Source organism: Fonsecaea nubica (genome assembly GCF_001646965.1).
Source record: "Fonsecaea nubica strain CBS 269.64 chromosome Unknown Scaff82, whole genome shotgun sequence".
In the NCBI taxonomy this organism is placed as follows: domain Eukaryota; kingdom Fungi; phylum Ascomycota; class Eurotiomycetes; order Chaetothyriales; family Herpotrichiellaceae; genus Fonsecaea; species Fonsecaea nubica.
Window position 1 is genome coordinate 51,535 of NW_019173755.1, and position 18,054 is coordinate 69,588.

The 18,054-nt window shown below is 54.4% G+C and overlaps 7 protein-coding genes across 7 annotated transcripts; 2 read left to right on the plus strand and 5 right to left on the minus strand.

The window, feature by feature from the left end:
* Positions 1-109: 109 nt before the first annotated feature.
* On the plus strand, positions 110-2,271 carry AYO20_09191 (hypothetical protein; the record flags this gene model as incomplete). The annotated part of the gene is made up of 6 exons (XM_022647462.1): positions 110-187; positions 239-478; positions 545-1,461; positions 1,525-1,770; positions 1,885-2,098; positions 2,194-2,271. 6 exons carry the CDS (start codon positions 110-112, stop codon positions 2,269-2,271), a joined length of 1,773 nt encoding a protein of 590 aa, XP_022496555.1.
* A 1,463-nt stretch (positions 2,272-3,734) lies between these two features.
* On the minus strand, positions 3,735-5,328 carry AYO20_09192 (hypothetical protein; the record flags this gene model as incomplete). The annotated part of the gene is made up of 4 exons (XM_022647463.1): positions 3,735-3,775; positions 3,843-4,331; positions 4,425-4,491; positions 5,221-5,328. 4 exons carry the CDS (start codon positions 5,326-5,328, stop codon positions 3,735-3,737), a joined length of 705 nt encoding a protein of 234 aa, XP_022496556.1.
* A 664-nt stretch (positions 5,329-5,992) lies between these two features.
* On the minus strand, positions 5,993-8,545 carry AYO20_09193 (hypothetical protein; the record flags this gene model as incomplete). The annotated part of the gene is made up of 6 exons (XM_022647464.1): positions 5,993-6,707; positions 6,809-6,937; positions 7,021-7,179; positions 7,237-7,366; positions 7,432-8,186; positions 8,256-8,545. The coding sequence occupies 6 exons, from the start codon at positions 8,543-8,545 to the stop codon at positions 5,993-5,995; spliced, it is 2,178 nt and encodes a 725-aa protein (XP_022496557.1).
* Positions 8,546-9,148: 603 nt separating this feature from the next.
* On the minus strand, positions 9,149-11,380 carry AYO20_09194 (hypothetical protein; the record flags this gene model as incomplete). The annotated part of the gene is made up of 1 exon (XM_022647465.1): positions 9,149-11,380. The coding sequence occupies one exon, from the start codon at positions 11,378-11,380 to the stop codon at positions 9,149-9,151; it is 2,232 nt and encodes a 743-aa protein (XP_022496558.1).
* Positions 11,381-12,220: 840 nt separating this feature from the next.
* Positions 12,221-13,861, minus strand: AYO20_09195 (hypothetical protein; the record flags this gene model as incomplete). Its single annotated transcript, XM_022647466.1, has 4 exons — positions 12,221-12,369; positions 12,425-13,528; positions 13,584-13,647; positions 13,706-13,861. The coding sequence occupies 4 exons, from the start codon at positions 13,859-13,861 to the stop codon at positions 12,221-12,223; spliced, it is 1,473 nt and encodes a 490-aa protein (XP_022496559.1).
* Positions 13,862-14,157: 296 nt separating this feature from the next.
* AYO20_09196 (hypothetical protein) lies at positions 14,158-15,018 on the minus strand (the record flags this gene model as incomplete). The annotated part of the gene is made up of 1 exon (XM_022647467.1): positions 14,158-15,018. One exon carries the CDS (start codon positions 15,016-15,018, stop codon positions 14,158-14,160), a length of 861 nt encoding a protein of 286 aa, XP_022496560.1.
* A 1,721-nt stretch (positions 15,019-16,739) lies between these two features.
* On the plus strand, positions 16,740-17,786 carry AYO20_09197 (hypothetical protein; the record flags this gene model as incomplete). The annotated part of the gene is made up of 1 exon (XM_022647468.1): positions 16,740-17,786. The coding sequence occupies one exon, from the start codon at positions 16,740-16,742 to the stop codon at positions 17,784-17,786; it is 1,047 nt and encodes a 348-aa protein (XP_022496561.1).
* Positions 17,787-18,054: the final 268 nt, after the last annotated feature.

The window sequence follows — 18,054 nt, forward strand, 5'->3', positions numbered from 1 at the left end:
GCCAGCGGTTCGGTCGTTCTTCCCACCTTTTCATTGGGCTCAATCACACGCGTGTGCAGGACTTTGTCGTTTATCGATTATCTTTGTCGCACGCTTCTCGCCGCTCGCAATGGCCATCACGCCCGGACAAGCCCCGCTTGAGGCAGATACTACCGGCGACAAAGGCCAGCACGCCCATAGCAACGGTGTGAGTACAAAAAATGGCATTGGTACCCAGCCAGACTTGAATGGGGTCAAGTCTGTGCCCCTGCCCCTTGAGAAGCCGTTGGCAGAACAAGTCGAGCACAATCCCAAATGGGTGGTCATGGAAGACCACGTGCTCTGGAAACCACAGAAGAAGGTCAAAGTGATCAGTATCGGGTGTGGTTTCAGCGGCTTGACCTTGGCCCACAAGATCCAACACAAGTACAAGCTCGATGACCGGATCGAGCATACTCTCTACGAGAAGAACAGTGATGTGGGAGGAACTTGGTTTGAAGTAAGTCGAACAGCTCCTCCCTCCCTTGTTTGATTAGCCTCTGGGAGTATTGACGACATGCCACAGAACCGGTACCCTGGTGTGCTGTGCGACGTTCCGGCCCATATCTACACGCTCCTGGATGTCCCCAACACCGAATGGCCGGCATTCTACGCCAAGGGAGGCGACATCGAGGACTATCTCCGGAAAATCACCAAGGAGCACAATCTCGATCGGGACGTGGTCTACAACTCGAAGGTGACTTCGGCCATCTGGAACGAGGACGAGGGGCTCTGGCATGTGACGGTCCAGCAAGGGGACAAGACGATCCATGACACTTGTCAGATCCTGATCAACGGATCTGGAGTCCTCAATGCCTGGTCATGGCCGGACATCAAAGGCCTCTCGTCCTTCAAGGGCGATCTCCTACATTCAGCCGACTATGCCGAGTGGGCCAAGAAGCCCGTGTTCGATGGGAAGCGTGTGGCAGTCATTGGGAACGGCTCGTCCGCCATCCAGATCGTCCCCGAGCTGGCCAGTGTGGCTTCTCACCTCTACAACATTGTGCGCTCGCCCACTTGGATCTCTGCCCCGTTTGTGGAAGAGTTGTCGGGTGCCCCCGGGACCAATCCTCAGTACACGGAAGAACAGAAGGAGGCGTTCCGCAAGGACCCTCAGAAGCACACCAAATACAGACACGATCTGGCACATGCGTTTAACCACTTCTACGAAGCGCTGATCGAGGGCTCCGCGGCCAACCAGGAGGCTCAACGACGCACAAAAGCCCTGATGGAGTCGCGCATCGGTGATCGGCCCGAGCTTGCGGAGCTCCTGATCCCCAAATGGAGTCTTGGATGCCGTCGGCTGACCCCCGGAAACGGGTATCTCGAAGCAATCTGTTCCCCCAAGGTCGATCTGGTCGTGGGGAATATTGACACGGTCACTGAAACAGGCATCACCATGCAGGACGGGAAGCAGCTGGAACTTGATGCCATAATTTGCGCGTACGTACCCACTGGTCTAATGGAAGAAATGGATCATCTCGGCTAACTCGTGGTATCTTTCAGGACCGGATTCGATGTCTCCTTTAAACCCAGGTGGGTTCAAGAAGGCCGTGATGGCCGATCACTGGCCAAGGAATGGGAAGTCGATGCCCAAGGATATCTCTCCCTTTGTGTCAGCGGTCAACCGAACTACTTTATCTACAATGGACCGTGCGGTCCCGTTGGCCACGGCAGTTTATCTTCAGCCATTGATTGGGAGGCCGAATACATACTGAAATGGGTCAACAAGGTTGCGCAGGAGGGCATCAAGTGAGTATTTTGTCTGCTGCGGTTGTCGTCTTCTCTCCTCGCTCGATGGACTGTACAAGTGGGGGATTTCATCGCCGCACAATCCTTACTGACCCCTTTCCCCCCTTCCCAAAGATCATTCAACGTCAAGCAAGACGTCCAGGACGAATGGAACATCTACGGCGACGAGGTCCTCAAGCGCACCGTCTGGACCAGCGGGTGCAAGAGCTGGTACAAGAACGACCTGGGCCGCATCTTTGCCCTGTATCCCGGCTCGATCCTACATTTCAAGGATCTGATCGAAAACATCCGCGCCGAGGACTTTGACATCACCTACCAGAACAAAAAGGTAGATCTATCTCTCCTTTCCTTCCCATCCTGTGGGGATTTTGTCCAGTGTGTTCCACATGATGCTTGCTAACCATGATCGTCTTGGGGTTGCAGAACCGTTGGGGCTTTTGTGGCAACGGGTTTACTCAGTTGGAAATCGACGGGGGAGATCTCGCGTACTATATCAAGTGAATGGATAAAATGTGAAAGCCGACAATGAAAGAAGGGGCGGTAAGGGTGGAATAAAAAGGCTCTGCCCAAGCACAACATTTGATTAAGGTGAGAAGGAGTGAAAGAGTGAAAGAGTGAAAGAGTGAAAGAGTGAAAGAGTGGCTATTGAGCACCTCGGCTGCTGTAGATTTCCTCGCTCTACGAGGAGTAGGGAATGACCCCGTCTTCTGTCGGTACCTAGATTGATACCAATCACTCGACTTCGATGCAATAGATCCAATTCCGACTGTAGCTCCCTGGTACCTACATCCAGTAGAGACCCTGTATGCCTGTCTGATTGTATGCTTTACAGCACCCCACCCATCCGCCTCCTCAATATCGCATACAGAACTATATAGGATGTGTGTGTGTGTGTGTGTGTGTGTGTGTGTGGGCATATCCCGATGTACACAAGCTCGATTCTCCCAAGTCCCACGTTTTCCACCAATCCCGCCCTTTCCGCCAATGCACATCCCGCCGTCCCGCCGAATACGAAACTCGAACACGAACAGTGGCTCCCTCCAATATCCCCCGCAGGACAACAATGTCCGCTCACTGAGATGGGCCTGGCGGGATTATTTTGCGGAATTTTTGGCATCCCCCACTGCACTAGTCACGAGTCTTCTCTACTGTGTCTCCTTAGTCCGGAGTAGCTGTTCCACTGCGGTGCCATACCATGGTACACGTCCATGCACGTGTTCTGGTTTGATCTGGTTTGATCTAGATCTCTTTGTCCCTTGTGTTGTTGGTATGGTATGATCTAGCCTGGCCTTTTTTTATACGAGTCCGAGGTCAATTGTGCTTGTTCACCTGTGCCTGTACCTGCGCGGCTGGGTGGCTGCGTTGCCTGTCTAACCGAAAGAATAGGAGGTATGGGTTGTAGTGGTGTACTTTGTCTTGGTCGCGCAAGGTTGCTGTCAAACCCCTTCCCTTCCATTTCGTTTCAAGATTCCGGGTTCGGTGAGCGAGTAGAAACGAAGAGAGACAGGCCATGGTTTCTTTGATCGAGTTCTCCTCTCGAAAATGTCTTTTCTGCGAACAGCAACAACAACCACCTTTTAGACCACGAAGGTCCTGCGGTCCAGAAAACCATTACTGGCCAGCTCCTAGCCCCCCAACCCCCAGGGCGAAATAAATGCAATATGGTAGGATGATGGGAAATACCCAAGCCTCCTGAAAGCGCCGGAAGTTGGAAGATTGATGATTGGATCAGGGCAAAACCACATCCATGGGACAAAGGGACAGAGGATAGGGGAAGAGTCTCATCCATCTATATACCATAGGCCAAATATGCCAAGTGGCATTTGAGCACCCAGTTCCAATCTCCAATATCCTCATCCAGCTCTATCCATCTCCCATCATCTCGCCTCACCTCCTGTCCGGCGTTCGGCGTCTAGTGTCTAGTATCTGGTATCTAGTATCTAGTGTCCCCTCCCAACGGCAAATCAGAACAAGGCAATAGCGTTAGGATGGCTGCCCACACCCCCTATATTTGATAGAGGTCAGCAACGAAAAGCTCTGGTGAAAGAAAAGACAGGACAGGGATTGTTCACCCTTGACATTGGCCGGACAACTGGTGAGGAAAAACTCCCACCGACGCGTCTTTTTGCACAGCTCGGCCAGGCCGTCGAGGTCCCACATCTCGCCGATGGGCACGCCCCAGAGCGGCAGGAGGAAGGAATGCAGGATCTCCTGGCCCGGCTTGACCGAGGGCGGCCAGGACTCGAACGTGGGCGAGTCGCTCGCCACGGCACTGAAGTAGTGGTCGTGCAGGAACTCGACCACCTCCTCCCCGCAATCTACCCCGGCAAAGGCCAGCTCGTGGAACCCTTTGGTCTGGTACGCCTGCCGCCCCGCCGCGTCGAGCTGGTTGTATCCCGCGGACCAGCCCGTGCGCACGAGCAGGATGTCGCCGTACTTGAACTCGACGCCCTCGACTTCGGCGCACGCGCGCAGCTCCTCCAATGTGATTCTCCTGGCGGAGAGCGGATCGTACGATTTTTTCGTGAAGGAGTAGATGTCGAGAAGGATGGCGCGGCCGGCTAGGGAGAGAGAAAGAAATACCCAGGAGTCAGTCTCATGATGGACCCGTCGATCTGGCGCACGAGAAAGAGATTGTGTGCTGTCATACGTACCGATGCCCTGTTTTCCCCATGCTTGGAGTCCGATCCTCGATGAATTGACAATTTGCTCGCGAGTGGTCTAGCCGTGCATTAGCACTGGTAGTCCTCGTCGTCGTCGATTCGACCAGGACAAAGCCATCAGAATGTCCGCTACATACATTGTTATACCAGACCCAAGATCCATTATGCGAGAAGCCGACCTGTCAAGTTTTGAGCGGATGCTCTGAGAGTCAGAAACCGGGCCGTTCCCAATCCGAACAGCAACATAGACGCAACAGAATCTCTCACATGACGGTACCCATCCCACTGCGATCCGCTCTGCGGGTTGAAATCGTACAGGTCGTCGTAGGAGGACTGGTTCAGCTGCTTCAGGCGGTGTTTGAAGGTTTCACGGCCGAAGAAGGGGGGGTCTGGATAGTCTCGGGGGAAGCTGGAGGAGAGGAATGCCCGTGAGTATACACGTATACACATACACATACAAAAAGAGAAGAGGGAGAAATATCTGTTGCAAACAAGAAACAAGTACGCAGGCCGCAGCTTCGGACAGCATTCCAATGCAGAAAAAAAGACACAGCACTGCATTTGACGATTGGAGAATACCTACTTCAAAGCGACTCTCTCGCCCCTGCGAATCAATCTGGCAGCATCCGCGACCCGCCGCGCCGTGAGCAGGTTCAATCGGCCCAACTGTACGCAGAGCGAAACGCCACAGTACATGTCTCAGTCTCAGTCTCAATCTCGGTTCTCAATCGCAACCCGGGTCTTCTTGATCCGGGAGCCACAAAGACAAGTTTAACGAGCGACAGACCTCGTCATTCTCGCCCCAGAACCACGCCGCGTACTTGGGCGCTCCGGGGATTTGTTCCAGATCGGCGAGCTTGGGCAGGTGATCCGAGTCAGGGTCGAAGGGAGGCATCTCGAGACAGACAAGACGTACAAGGGAAACAAAGTAAAAAATTGGCAAAGGAGTTCTCGGTGGCGGGGCGGGAGGACAGGCAAACGAGCAGAAGAAAAGAAACAATAGATCAGTCTGAAGAAAGACTTTTTACTAGCATGAGTTTCCAAGAAAAGGGAAAAATCGTTGTTTGTGCAGTCATATACTCGGTATTATGTGTAACTATATCCCATCCGTTTCTGGCTAGACCATGTCCATATTATTACTCCTGGGCCAGAGTATCCACTTTTGCCACGGCCACATACCTACGCATACTCACTTTCCCCTGCAGAAATGTTCCGCTTCCACGAGCGGGCCCATCATAGTGCGTTTCCAAGAGCTGTTAGTTAAAGTTCGCGTCCGGTTCGCCTTCCAGGACTGACAACCTCGACTCCGCTATGACATTTGGTGTCAAAAGGTCATGCATGCATGCTTGTGGATCACGACACCCGCTCTGGCTGCCTCTCGTCGTCAAATTGTCAGAGCTTGGGGAGGTACCTGAGCCCGGGTATGCCTGTCATTTTCCCGGACACGGCTTTGCTGCACAATGCGTCCTGTGAACGTCAAAGAGGCTTGGAGGCAAGCCCAGGCGCTGCCTCGCCCTCACCTTCATAAAGGAGGATTGTCTGGAACCGAATAACATCGCCTATGAGAACAATGACGCTCCGAAGCCGTACAAAATGTCAAACTGAGCCGACGCCGGCAGGTACTCGTCATACGCAAAAGGGCTGTAGCTTGCGGCGAACTCGCCATTGTCGCCCGAAGAAAAGACCGGCGCTTGTTCGTCGTCGTCGGCGGCCATCAGGGGAGGGTCGTTTTGGGGTTCTGTCGCCTCGACCAGGGCAGGTCCTATGGACCCATCGTCGTTGATGTTGACGTTGAAATTGACGTTGACGTTGAAGTTAACATCCAACCCACGCCGGGCCCTGCTTGGACCTTGCCAGGAATCTTCCGTCGGTGTTGCGTGACCAGGGAACAGACAGCTGGACCCTATCCGACACAGTCTCATGATCAGCTGAATGGTTCGCCGGACCTTGCGCGCGACCGGGTACGAGATTTGGAGCTCTTCCAGCGTCTTGACACAGGTCTTGAGACAGTTCAACTGATGCAACGCCTCTGCCGGTGAGGATCGTCGTTCTGCGATTTCTGCAATGAAGGTTGTCGCCGCGGTGGCAATGCTGAAAATCGCAATCCCACTCAGAGTCCTCGCGTCACCGTGGGTGCGGCGGTAGTCTTGGAGGATTTGGGTCATCTCGATCGCGTGGTGGATGCATGATGCCCGAAAATGGCCTTGTTTCGAGCCGGCGGGGAATCCGGCCATGTGGCGATGCAGCAGAATCACAACTGCACAGTATTTCATGCTATGGCCGACGACAAGACACACGGAGGTGAGTGATGGGTCCAAGTCAATGTCAAAATAAAGCCCACCAAAAGAAAAAGCGAGAAAATATCATGTACTTACTGAAGGACGGTGATTGCAGGTTGTTGTGTCTCGCGATGATAGTGAATCGAGGGCTGGAGATGTGTGTACCAGAACCGAAGCCACTCGTCGAGTTCCGAGAGCGTTTCTAGCGTACATCGTTCTCCATTTCTGAAGACAGTCAGTGAGCGATGGGTCTTGCTTCTTGGGCCTTTCTGGACGAGGCCCCGACTTCGCACCAAAACATGACTTACATTGTATCGCTAATATGGCCGAGGATCTCCAAAAGAGTAGCCCACGCGTAAGCCATGTCCGTCTCCCACGATCGCTCCATTCGAGAGTATGCAGGGTCGCGGACACCCAAGTCCTTCAAGGGAAAACAACACGGCCGACCAAGATAGACCGACCAGAGTCTGACACATTAATCAGCTTGCCATCGGGTTGATGAGGCATCAAGAGATGGAAGTTACCGATCAAAGACGATGCACGCCCAGAAGGTGTTCTGGCGAGCTTCGATGTCTAAATCCGTCAAGGACGGGGAACTCAACTTGTTTGTGTCAAAGTGTAGTCCCAGGTCGATCGCCAGCCGACACGCGTTACCTGCGGACGGCAGAAGTCAGCAACGTCTGCGGCCGATGCTGCACGGTATCTCGCTTGGTGCATACCCGTTATCAACCATCCTTTAGTGTCCAAACTGAGGGCACAGTAGCTCGTGGACAGTAGTAAGAGTGATTGTATGGTTGTGAGTTGAGGGTGCATTAACTCGTCATCGAGATATCGTGTAGCGAGGGCAAGGAGAGGTGGTTGCTTCTCGTCTGCACTGTCGTCCTGCGTGGAGAGCGCCAGAGCGCGAATAGCTGGACGGTCGGAAATGCGAGCGGCGCTGGCAAAGATGCAAGTGAGAAGGGCCTTGCTCACGTACCGGGTCCGCCGCCTCTCCAGGTCGTGCAAGAACGCTCCTTTGTGGAAGACGCGTAAGACGTTGTCTTGATACTTCCAGTAAAGATTGAGGAGGTAGTCCTGGGTCTCCCGGTCAACCAGTTCTTGAAGCCTAGGATCATCACCCACAAAGGGCGCACTGTAGGAATTATCCACCAAGGACGAAGACACACTCTCGGTCAGGTGTAGACTAGACGTTGGTCCGAAAAAGCGGTACTGTCCTCCTCTGTCGCTGTTGAGTTTCCACTGTCGGCCGCACAAACGAGAAATGAGACTGTCCTCGGTGGCGCTGCTGCTTTCTACTTCTAGCGAAGACTTCACGTTCGTCGAGACAACGTCGGTGGGTGTTGGAGCAGTCAACACTTGACTGTCCGAGGTCTCTGTCCGTAAAGCCGCGACTAACGATTGCGCAGCTGCAAGCGAATTCTGGAGAGCTTCGATACGGTCATAGAGTTCCTTGATATGGCTTTTGGACGAAGGGCTTCGCGTGTCAGACGGTCAGTCCGTTATTTTGCCTCGCTAAGCCAGCTGCGAAATGCAGATTTCTTACAATTTTCGTTGGTCTCCCGGCGGCCACACACACGGGACATGGAGCCTCTTGCACGTTCGACAAGTCGGTGCGTTGCCGTCACACTGCACAGAGATCAGCAACACCCCCGGGCGAAGATGATTCTCATTCTCCGGACAGATCCCGACCTTTTTCTTTTTCGATCTGCATCTCAGGCATGCCAGAGCAACCGATCCACTGGAGGGCGACGCCGAGGGTGGGGGCGAAGCCGAGGGCGATGATGTCGAATGGCCTCGCTTGCGTCGCCGTGCGGGTTTCCCTTGTCTTTCCATGCTGGCGACTCTGGGTTGTTTGGTTTGAGGCGGTAACGAAACTCGGAGCTTGAATGACGGGACGGCGGTGCTGGATGCTAGACACACATTGCCTGCATGACGAGTAAAGAAAATGGGCGAGAGGCGGAAGATGGACACTGGGGGAAAGATACCGACTCAATTGTAGAGGTGGTTACGGGGAGGGGGATGGAAGAGGGAGAAGAGGGGAGCTGGGCGCGGGGGGCATGCACCATAGATTGACCTTAACTAGTAATAACCGCTACGGTATGCCCCTTGGCTTCTGGCCATAGGCGCCCCCAGTGCGCAGCGAGACAGGTTGAAGGCGCCTACAAGTAACAAGTGGAAGAACCCGGGGCCAACTTCTGGGCACCCCGTGGCCTTTCCGGCGCCCACCCCACTCCACCTCACCCTTAAAGTGTGCCGTCCGCGTATCCCAAGTGTCATATCACCATATTCACAGCAAATGCATACTTTGACTCGTACAGGGATGCGGAATTACTTGATCGACTGGTTAGATCCTTAGATCGACCACCCTACTACGTATACAAGGTAAATCTGAACGAAAACTATAAATAAAATAGATACATCCACCCCCCTTCATCGCTATGTCAAGGTCATGGGAATGGAGGAATAACTCTGCCAGCCATGATGCACATCGTCACCAAAGCCGACGGGGTTCCAGTTCGGCAGCCCGAGATTCGCGAAGCCGGGAACCATGCCCTCAGCGCCGCCAACGCCACAGTCGGCGGCGAGATAGTCATTGTGGTGACTAGAAGCCAGGCCCTGACTGCGGTCCGCAGAGGACGGATTCAAAGCCATGCTGACCTCTCGGAAAGTGGGATTGTCTGGGGCAGCAGGTCCTGGTCCTGGTCCCGATGCTTGTAAAGTCGGCGTCGGGATTACACTGGACGAAACCTCCTGGCGAAGGACGGCTTGTCGACCTCGAGCGATGCGGACAGGTCCATCTAGCAGACGGAGAATCTGTCTTCCGGTATAGAAACCGGTGGAAATGTCCTCGAGAGTCCGAAGTGTCCGTTCAAACAAGTCCACGACTGACAACCCATGTGCGAGTGGACCAGACGCATCGCCCGTGTCCTGGGCCGAAGTGACGCAAATCAACCCGAGGAGCGCTTCGGCGAGGTGTACCACATAGGTGTACCGCTCGGTACGCTTCCACTGGCTTGTTGATGACCAGCCGAGCTCGACCGCAGTGATGATCTCGGCCGCAATCTGGACCGCCTCCGTCCCCGTCTGGCTCCTGTGGTTGAGACTCAACAACTCTTGTCGTCGAGCACGAAGCCGCGAACTGCGGGCCAGGAGATAGAGACGCAGGCTCTGGTCTTGGACGAAGGCAGGAAGTTCATCAGGTCCCCACGCGGACCCCCGTCGCGACAGCGCCGACCACTGAAGATGACCTGGTGCTTGCTGCGACAGCTGCAAGATCTTGTGGTCCAGCCGTGCAACCAGGTTCGAGGGGATCGGCTTACTTGCGGTGACATGAGAGTACAGCTCATCCCACATCTCGGAGCACGACTTTGTCCATTCGACAGACTCAAGCAGATACGGGACGGGTGATGTCCTGGGAAGTTCGTACAGCGACGAACAGCCTGGATAGAGCATCCTGTCGTCCACGCATGCCGGTAGGCCCACGTCACAACTCGATAGAGGGAATAAGTCGGGCGCCGCCAGCGCGTGAGCGATTTCCGAATTTAGACAGTATAGACACCAGAAGGTGCGTTGACGATATGTCCTTTCATAGAAGCCCAACGAGTCTTCCTCCCAGCCTTCTTCTCGGTGCAGTCCCATAGAGAAACATAAGCGCACGGCGGCTCCTATCGTGGCGTATGCGGCGTTGAGTTTCAAGGTGTACAAATAGTATAAACTCTTGACAAGCATGGCCTGTACTGTGGTGAGACTGGGTTTGTCCTGCCACGCGGCAAGATTCAGTAGTCTTTCGGCACGACAAACTTGTTGATACCCCGGGACGGAATCCTCATTCCCAGAAGAGGTGTCAGAGGCCACCTGCGCTACTGCCATGATGAGATTGAGGAGGGCTGCAAACTCCTCCATGGCAAACTCTCGGGATGTGTGACTGGAGTCGTTGGCCAGGAATGCGGCAAACGTCGACCGCATATGAGTCTCGTTGACGCATGGATAGCTTGAATGGACGCTCGCGAAATAGGTATCAAGACACTGGCTCATCTGATCCACCCCGTCCAGCCTCGTCTGTGCCATGATTTCGTCTCCTTCGCTTCTTTCGGGGCCATGCTGAGGAGGGCTCATCGTGCTCGTGATGGTGCGAGCGGGTGCTGCATCGGGAACTGGCGATTCGATCGAGATGAACCTGTCGTGTCGGGCACTGTAGTCCGACTCGAGAGCATCTTCCAGGGCCTCAAACTGGCCCAGAAATGAAAGGGTGCGCTTGGGTTCAGAACGTGCACAAGTGTCGGGGTACGGTGCGTCGTGTACGGCGCGAGAAGGGTTTGCTGACCGCTTGTAAGAGAACAGGTAGTGGGAATTTTCGTTGGGGCACGTTGAGTCGGCCGTCTTGTCAATCCCTCCCACTTGCCTCGTAAGACTCGTGAGCTGGTGTTCAAGGAATTTGCAACGTTGCTCGAGTGCCTGGCTTTGAAGTCGCACTTCGATGTCGCTGTCGACAGGCGAGGGGAGGCTCATCGAAGTCGAGATGTTGGCATTGGTCCGCGAGTCATCATTACCACACCGGCTCGCGGCGGTGGCCCTGTGCGACGCCTTTGCTGGACGACGACCCCGTGGAAGACGGATTCCAGAATAGGCACACTCAGTGGCGGACAGCCGACAGTTCTGGCACGGCATCTCTCCAGAGCACTTCCTCTTGCGCCGTTGGCACGCTGCACATGCTTGTGCTGCATATTTGTCTCGAGCTTTGGTTGATGGTTCATTCGGACAAGTCATCCTGATCATTCCAAACACGTAATGTCCACAATCAACCGTCCCTGCGGTTTGGGAATGTCACTGCTGTCACAACAAATAACGAACCTCTCGCCGTCGAATAGGATGTGGACATGGTGGAAGGTAAGGTATTGCTTGCATTCCAGAGGGTTTCTGGAGCGCAAGTCCTGTGCTGGGAACTGGCGGAGGTCGATGGCCGCCTTCGAGCCGCTGCCTGCGCCACTCGTGCGGGATAGCGTGTTGGATCTGGAGCCCTTGACCCCATCTGGGGTATGGATCGATCATGTTGCGAAGTCATCTGCTTCCAGCCCCTCTTGGCATTGAATTCAACTCAGCGAGTCGGTTAGGAGTTAATTCAGGCAAGACTGATTTCCGGATGCGCCGACCTCGTGGGAATTCAATCAACTTGGTATCCGGTTCGATGTGCCCGCGTGAAATCACGTGCGGCTACCACTCCAAATATGGTTAGAACATTATCATACGCCCAATAAGGGTCTAACAAAATAGCCGAGGGTCCAATCCATGGTCCGCCATTGGCTTATCGTCCTGCCCGAGTCACCATATGCCGATTGAATATTTACAGTCAGTGAACTGTAGTCCATGGCCACTTGAGGCAGAGCACCAAACCCAGTCTACATAACGATGCCTCTCAAAAAGTCAAATCCTGGTGTAGCAATTTATTGGCGTGTACCTTGTTACGCCTTTGCACTGGCGTCCCGGACTCGATGCTTGATGCCTTCTCCTTCACAGTTTGGCGCGAGCGAGGTTGAAGTCCGCCAGATCGAGGGAAATCGACATGTCCAAGTCGCGCGTGTTGACAAACCGCGAAGAGAGTTGATCGAGCGAAGTGACCCCTAAAAGTCTCATCGAAGTTTCCAATTCCTCGCTCAACACTGTATCAACAGGAGTTAGCAGAGATACAACCACATTTGGAGGGGAGAGTCTGACTTTGAATGACCTTGTATACCCCCTCGGTCCCGTACGCACTCAGACCATACAAAAAGGGTCGACCGAGGCCTACTGCTCTTGCTCCGAGGCAGAGAGCTTTGAGGATGTCTCTGGAGCGCCTGACACCGCCGTCCAGAAGTACTTCGCATTTCGACAGTACCTCGGGGTATACTTGTCTGATTTCGAGCAAAGTCCTCAACGCCGACGGCGAGGACTCCAACTGCCGCCCGCCATGATTGCTGAGGTAGATACTCTCAAGACCCATGTCGCATGCGATCTTTGCGTCCTCGGCCGTCAAAATACCTTTGATGGATATCGGGCCCGTGTTGGCCCATTCCTCCTTAATCCACTGTAAATCGTCCCAGTTCAACGAGGACGAGTGAGCGCCCCGGAACACATAATCCTCGCTTTGCTCTGTTGGGGGAGGCCCCCACATTGGGACGTATGGCTCGTTGTTCTCGGCGGCTTCCCTCATCCGGTTCCTATCGTCGTCTTCGCGGATGCCCACGACCGGCGTGTCGACCGTGATGACCAAGGCTTTGAACCCCAGGGTTTTCGCTCGCCGGAGCTGTTCAATGGTGTCTTCCTTGGTCCTTCTGGCGTAGAGCTGGAAAAACAGACATCCGCCTTGCCGTTCCTGCTGTTCCTGCCGTAAACATTGTGAAAGCTCCTCGTGCGACACCGAAGAAGCATTACTCGAGCAGTAGGGAATGTTGTAGCGTGCACTGCCTCGGACAAGACAGAGCTCGCCATCGGAGTGACCGAGCCGGGCCATGGCGGCCGGCGCGATAAAGAACGGAAGGTTGCTCTCAAATCCAAGGATAGTACGCTGCATGTTGACCCGTTTCACGTCCTTCAGAATCCTCGGGCGGAACAATACCCGGCTCCAGTCGTCGAGATTGTAACGTAGAGAATGGAGGTCCTCTGCCGCGGACGAAAAGTACGCCCACGCGCGTCGGGGCAGAACCCGCTTAGCGGCAATCTCGATATCGTTGAGATTGATACATGATTCGATTGGGATCACATCAACTTTGTCAGGTGTGTTGGTAGAGGAGGCTGTGGTAACTTGAATCGTCGACGGGTCTATTCTTCCTAAGTGTTTGTCTGTTGTAATGTCAATCTATGCCGCTTTTTCTCCGTTCTTGAATCGATGGCTTACGCTGTGGTAGCTCTTTCTCGATTGTTCCGGGGGGATGAATTGGATTGTATTCCTGGGTTGCGTCCTGGGAAGCCGTCAGGGCAACAACTCAAGCCTGTAAGTCAATGGTCATATATACGTACTTTGCCAGCATAGCGAAGAATGATGCCCGCACCTCCCGGATGGCGATCAAGAAACTCGGTCACATCGTAGACACAACCTTCAATAACGACCCAGCACGACTCGCGCGTGTTGTGCTGGGCTACCTCGTCTGCGCCTAAAAGTGCCGTGGGAGACATTATATCATCAACTCATTTGGCGAGTGATCTCTCTGCGTGTCTGTCTGTGAAGGATTCGAGCACTTGCTGTAGGTCCGAAGGTGGTCGAAGTTGTAGGGAATTGGCAATGGCGGAGTTGTGGGCCCGAGGATATATAGCAAGGGGAACCACACAGCACTATTCGTTCCGCGGGACATTTTCTTGGAGGACATTCTCCGTTAGACACCCCTGGCAACTAGTCAAATGCAAAGACGATAACTGGGCAGTTTAACAGGCCGACGGTCAAGACTAGGGTAGCACTATTAGTTTGTCCAAGTCTATACCTCGGCTGACCGAACTCCACGGACACATTGATCCAAGTTCCTCTCCGCACCAGCAGCCAGGAAAAACATGTCTGTTCCCGAAAGGAGAAAGCTAAAGCCCATTTCCGTCTTGCGTTTTGCGGCGGCCTCGCTCATGGCAACGGTGCCGACGGCCAAATTGTGGCGCCGCCCAATGCTCAGCACCTTTTCCAGGGCTTCAACAAAGACTGGTTCCTCCCCGTCTCCCCCTTGAAGCCCCAGGGACTGTCGAAGATCGAAGGAGCCGATGAAACATCCCGTCACCCCTTTGACACTCAGGATTTCCTCTGCATGTCGGACACCCTCAGCCGACTCGATCATGAGGATGATGGCCAGCTGTGGAACCCGCTTCGTCAGGTATTTGGCCACGTCGGAGGAGCGGTCAGTGTCGGCAAATGGGGCCAGGAATGGGCCAAAGCTGCGCTGGCCGTGCGGAGGGTAGAGTGCGTGCTGGACAACGCGTTCAGCCTCTACACCGTTGTTGATCATGGGCACGATGATGCCCGCGGCACCACAATCCAGGGCCCATTTCACCCATTCTACCCCGTGCGAAGGAGTGCGAATGATGGGGATACATTGACCAGCTGAAGCGGCCACCACGGCTTGAGTGATGGCGGTCGCCTTTTCTGGGCAAATAGGGGCGTGTTCCATGTCGATCAACACCCAGTCGAACCCGGACCGCGCAATGATCTGGCTGCACCAGACGTTGCCGCTGGCAAGGCCGCAGCCCGCCAGGACTTTCTTCTTCTGGATGAGACCAGATAATGTCTGGAGAGTCTCATTGCCCTCGCTGACGACACTGCCGGTTGTCTGGCCTGAGCTCGTAGCGGAATACATTCTTGAGCTGCCGTCTCGACTTCACTCCCTTCGGTTGTCAGTTCCGAACCATCAATAGTCCTCAACTGGTCTCTGCAGTGTATTGTGATACAATTCCAACTTGGCTCCAGGGCGTGAAAGTAGGCCGAGAATATAAACAATGGCTGACGGGTTTGTCGTCCACTTGTTGCAAGATCCCAGGACAATTGCCCATTATATGGTCGAGTAGGATTCCCCATATGGGGCTGTCGAGAAATGTTTGTCATCCGTCGACTCTAGAATCAGCTGATCCTACTACGGGGAAGGGGAAATTCTCGAGATGTTTCCGCCGTAGAAGCGTCGAGCTCACCGTCCTCGGTACATGGCTGTTATCTGGGGCTCCCAGCCAATGCAGCTGGTCATATTTGGAAAATATCTTGACGACTTCACCAAATGAAGGAATATGGCTGCCGCCCAGATTTGATGGATTGATGGAATCGGCCTGACATGGCCTACGGGGGTCTTGCGCGTTGCCTCTCAGGGTTGTTAAGTGAATGTCATTGTCCACACATGAGATTCTACATCCTCCAGCATGACAGTCACATGCTAGAGATGTGATATTCAAGGTATCCTTTCTGTGGAGACCCAGTCTCTATCTCATCTCGGTCAGTTCTCCGACCAGATCAGCTTGACCTTCGGTGTCCGTTTCCTCTCGTAAGCTTCCGCATCTAGACTATGCACAAATGAAGCCTCCTCTTAAGACGTCGCGGCTCCGTTGTCCAGGTCTGCAGACTGAACTCGGCGACGTCTTCCATTCAAGTCCGGCCAAGCTTTGAAGGAACCACTTCTGAGGTATGGGATGGGGCCAAGAATTGTTCGAGGGAGATGGTCGTAAAATTCCATCACTTATTCCGTCGTTCGGCGGCGGTTTTCCATACGTTGCCGACATCTCGCTGCATGATTCCGGCCGCCGTTTCTCACACTAAATACAGGGACTGGCACCAGCCATCCAAGCTCTTGAGACAAGGCTGCAAAATTTCTGAGGTAGGCATGGCTCACGGGGACTAGAATGTCCAGGGAGCAAGGACAGGGACTTGGCTAGCTGCAGGTCCATTTCAAGCTGAGACAACCTTGATTGGTCTATGCGGAGGTATTGCGGGCGACCAGGCGGAATAAAAGCCCCAGATCCGGAATTTATATCTATCACAACGCTGGCCAGGACAATTTTTTGAATTCTTCAATAACACACGACCCATTGCCACAGCAAACAAACCGCTTGAGCAAGTCCAGGCCATCTGGAGCTCCACTGCTCCAGCTGGTACGCACTGTACGGACCAAGAGTTTTGGTTCTGACCGAAAGTCCTCGTGTCAGCCCATTCGAGTAAAGCCACCGAACAGACAGTGTAGATCATGTGCGTCGGAATTTATACAAGGCCATACGAAAACCGAATACCTACCTCAATGCCCATGACCCCACCCGTTCGTTCCCAAACAGGGTTCTTCTTGACCTGGGGTCAAGTGATGGGAGAGGACGTCGCACCACGTCCACAGTCGGGGCATTTGCACTGCAGACATGTCTTGGGATGGTGGCTGTGGAAGCCGCGAGAGCCGTGAGTCGTGAGTGCTGAGGAGAGATGTTACATCCACCTCCGGGTGTGATACATAAGACTAAGAGTTGGCCGAACACCTGTCGCCGACCTGCTTTGGTACCAATCAATCTCTAAACCAGACCCTGTGGTACGTTCAACTTCAAGTCAGCCAAAATGTCAGCTTCCGCGCAGCAACTTCACTTCGAGCCCCTGCACCCGAGGTTCGTGGCCGAGGTGCATGGCATGGACTGGAGCAAACCGATCCCCGACGAGACGATCGAGCAGCTCAAGAAAGGCATCGCAAAGTACGGGGTGCTGGTGTTCCGCAAGGCGAATTTGGATAACGAAGCGCACATCGCATTCTCTCGACGCTTCGGCAACCTCGACTCGATGCCGCTGGTCCACGGGCGCGGACGCGGGCGGTTCCCACACCTGCCGGCTCTCTTTGACATCTCGAACCTGGACGAGAAGGGCGAGGTCGTGCAGACGACCAACCGAGTAGCGGCGCTGATGTCCAAGGGCAACGAGCTCTGGCACGCCGACATGCAATACCACCCTCATCGCGACAAGTACTCGTTTCTGCGCGCCGTCGAAATTCCTCCGCCGGGCTGTGGCGGCGAGACCGAGTTCGCCGACTCACGCACTGCCTACGAGACGCTGAGCCCAGCGATGAAAGACAAGATCGACCACCTAGTGGCCGACTGCTCGCTGATCCACAACCGGCGGTTGGCCGCCCCTGAGCTGTACCGCGACGTCGACCCGTACGACTGGTCCGTCTCGCGCTGGAAAGCCGTCTATCCGCACGAAGATAGCGGACGCATGAATCTGTACGTGACGAGCTACGCCTACCGCTTCGACGGATATACCATCGCCGAGACGCAGAAGCTGGTGCAGGAACTGATCACCCACGGCACGCAGCCGGACAACGTCTTCAAGGTCAAGTGGGAGCAAAACGGCGACTTGGTCATGTGGGACAACACGGCCGTCTGGCACCGCGCGCTCGACGACTCCCAGTACAAGTACAAGTACAAGCGGGACATGCGCCGCACGAACACATATGACGACGGGCCATACGCCTTTGGCGAGAACGATCCTGCCAACGACTGGAAGGTTAATGTGCCACTGGATCCGTTCGAGGCGGAGAAGAAGCAGAAACTCCAGACTGCCGACCAGGGCGGCGCTGTGGCCAGCGCGGTCCAGGAGGTGTCAGCTGCTGCATGACCGATGACTTTGGTCGTGAATCGAGCACCGAGGATCGAGGATCGTGGGTGGTCACAGCCCTAGCATCCACTTGTATACGAACAGGCAGTACAAGTGTGGTTGGAGCTTATCTTGTTCCACCTACTTCCCACCTTTGCTCGTTTCAGATGTACATATGACCACATAACTCACAATCGACTGAACAGTCTCGAAAACATGATGCTCCATACGGACAACCAAGGATTCAAAGGCTGAGGAAAGTCTGTTCTCCATTCCCCTTCGAAAAAGA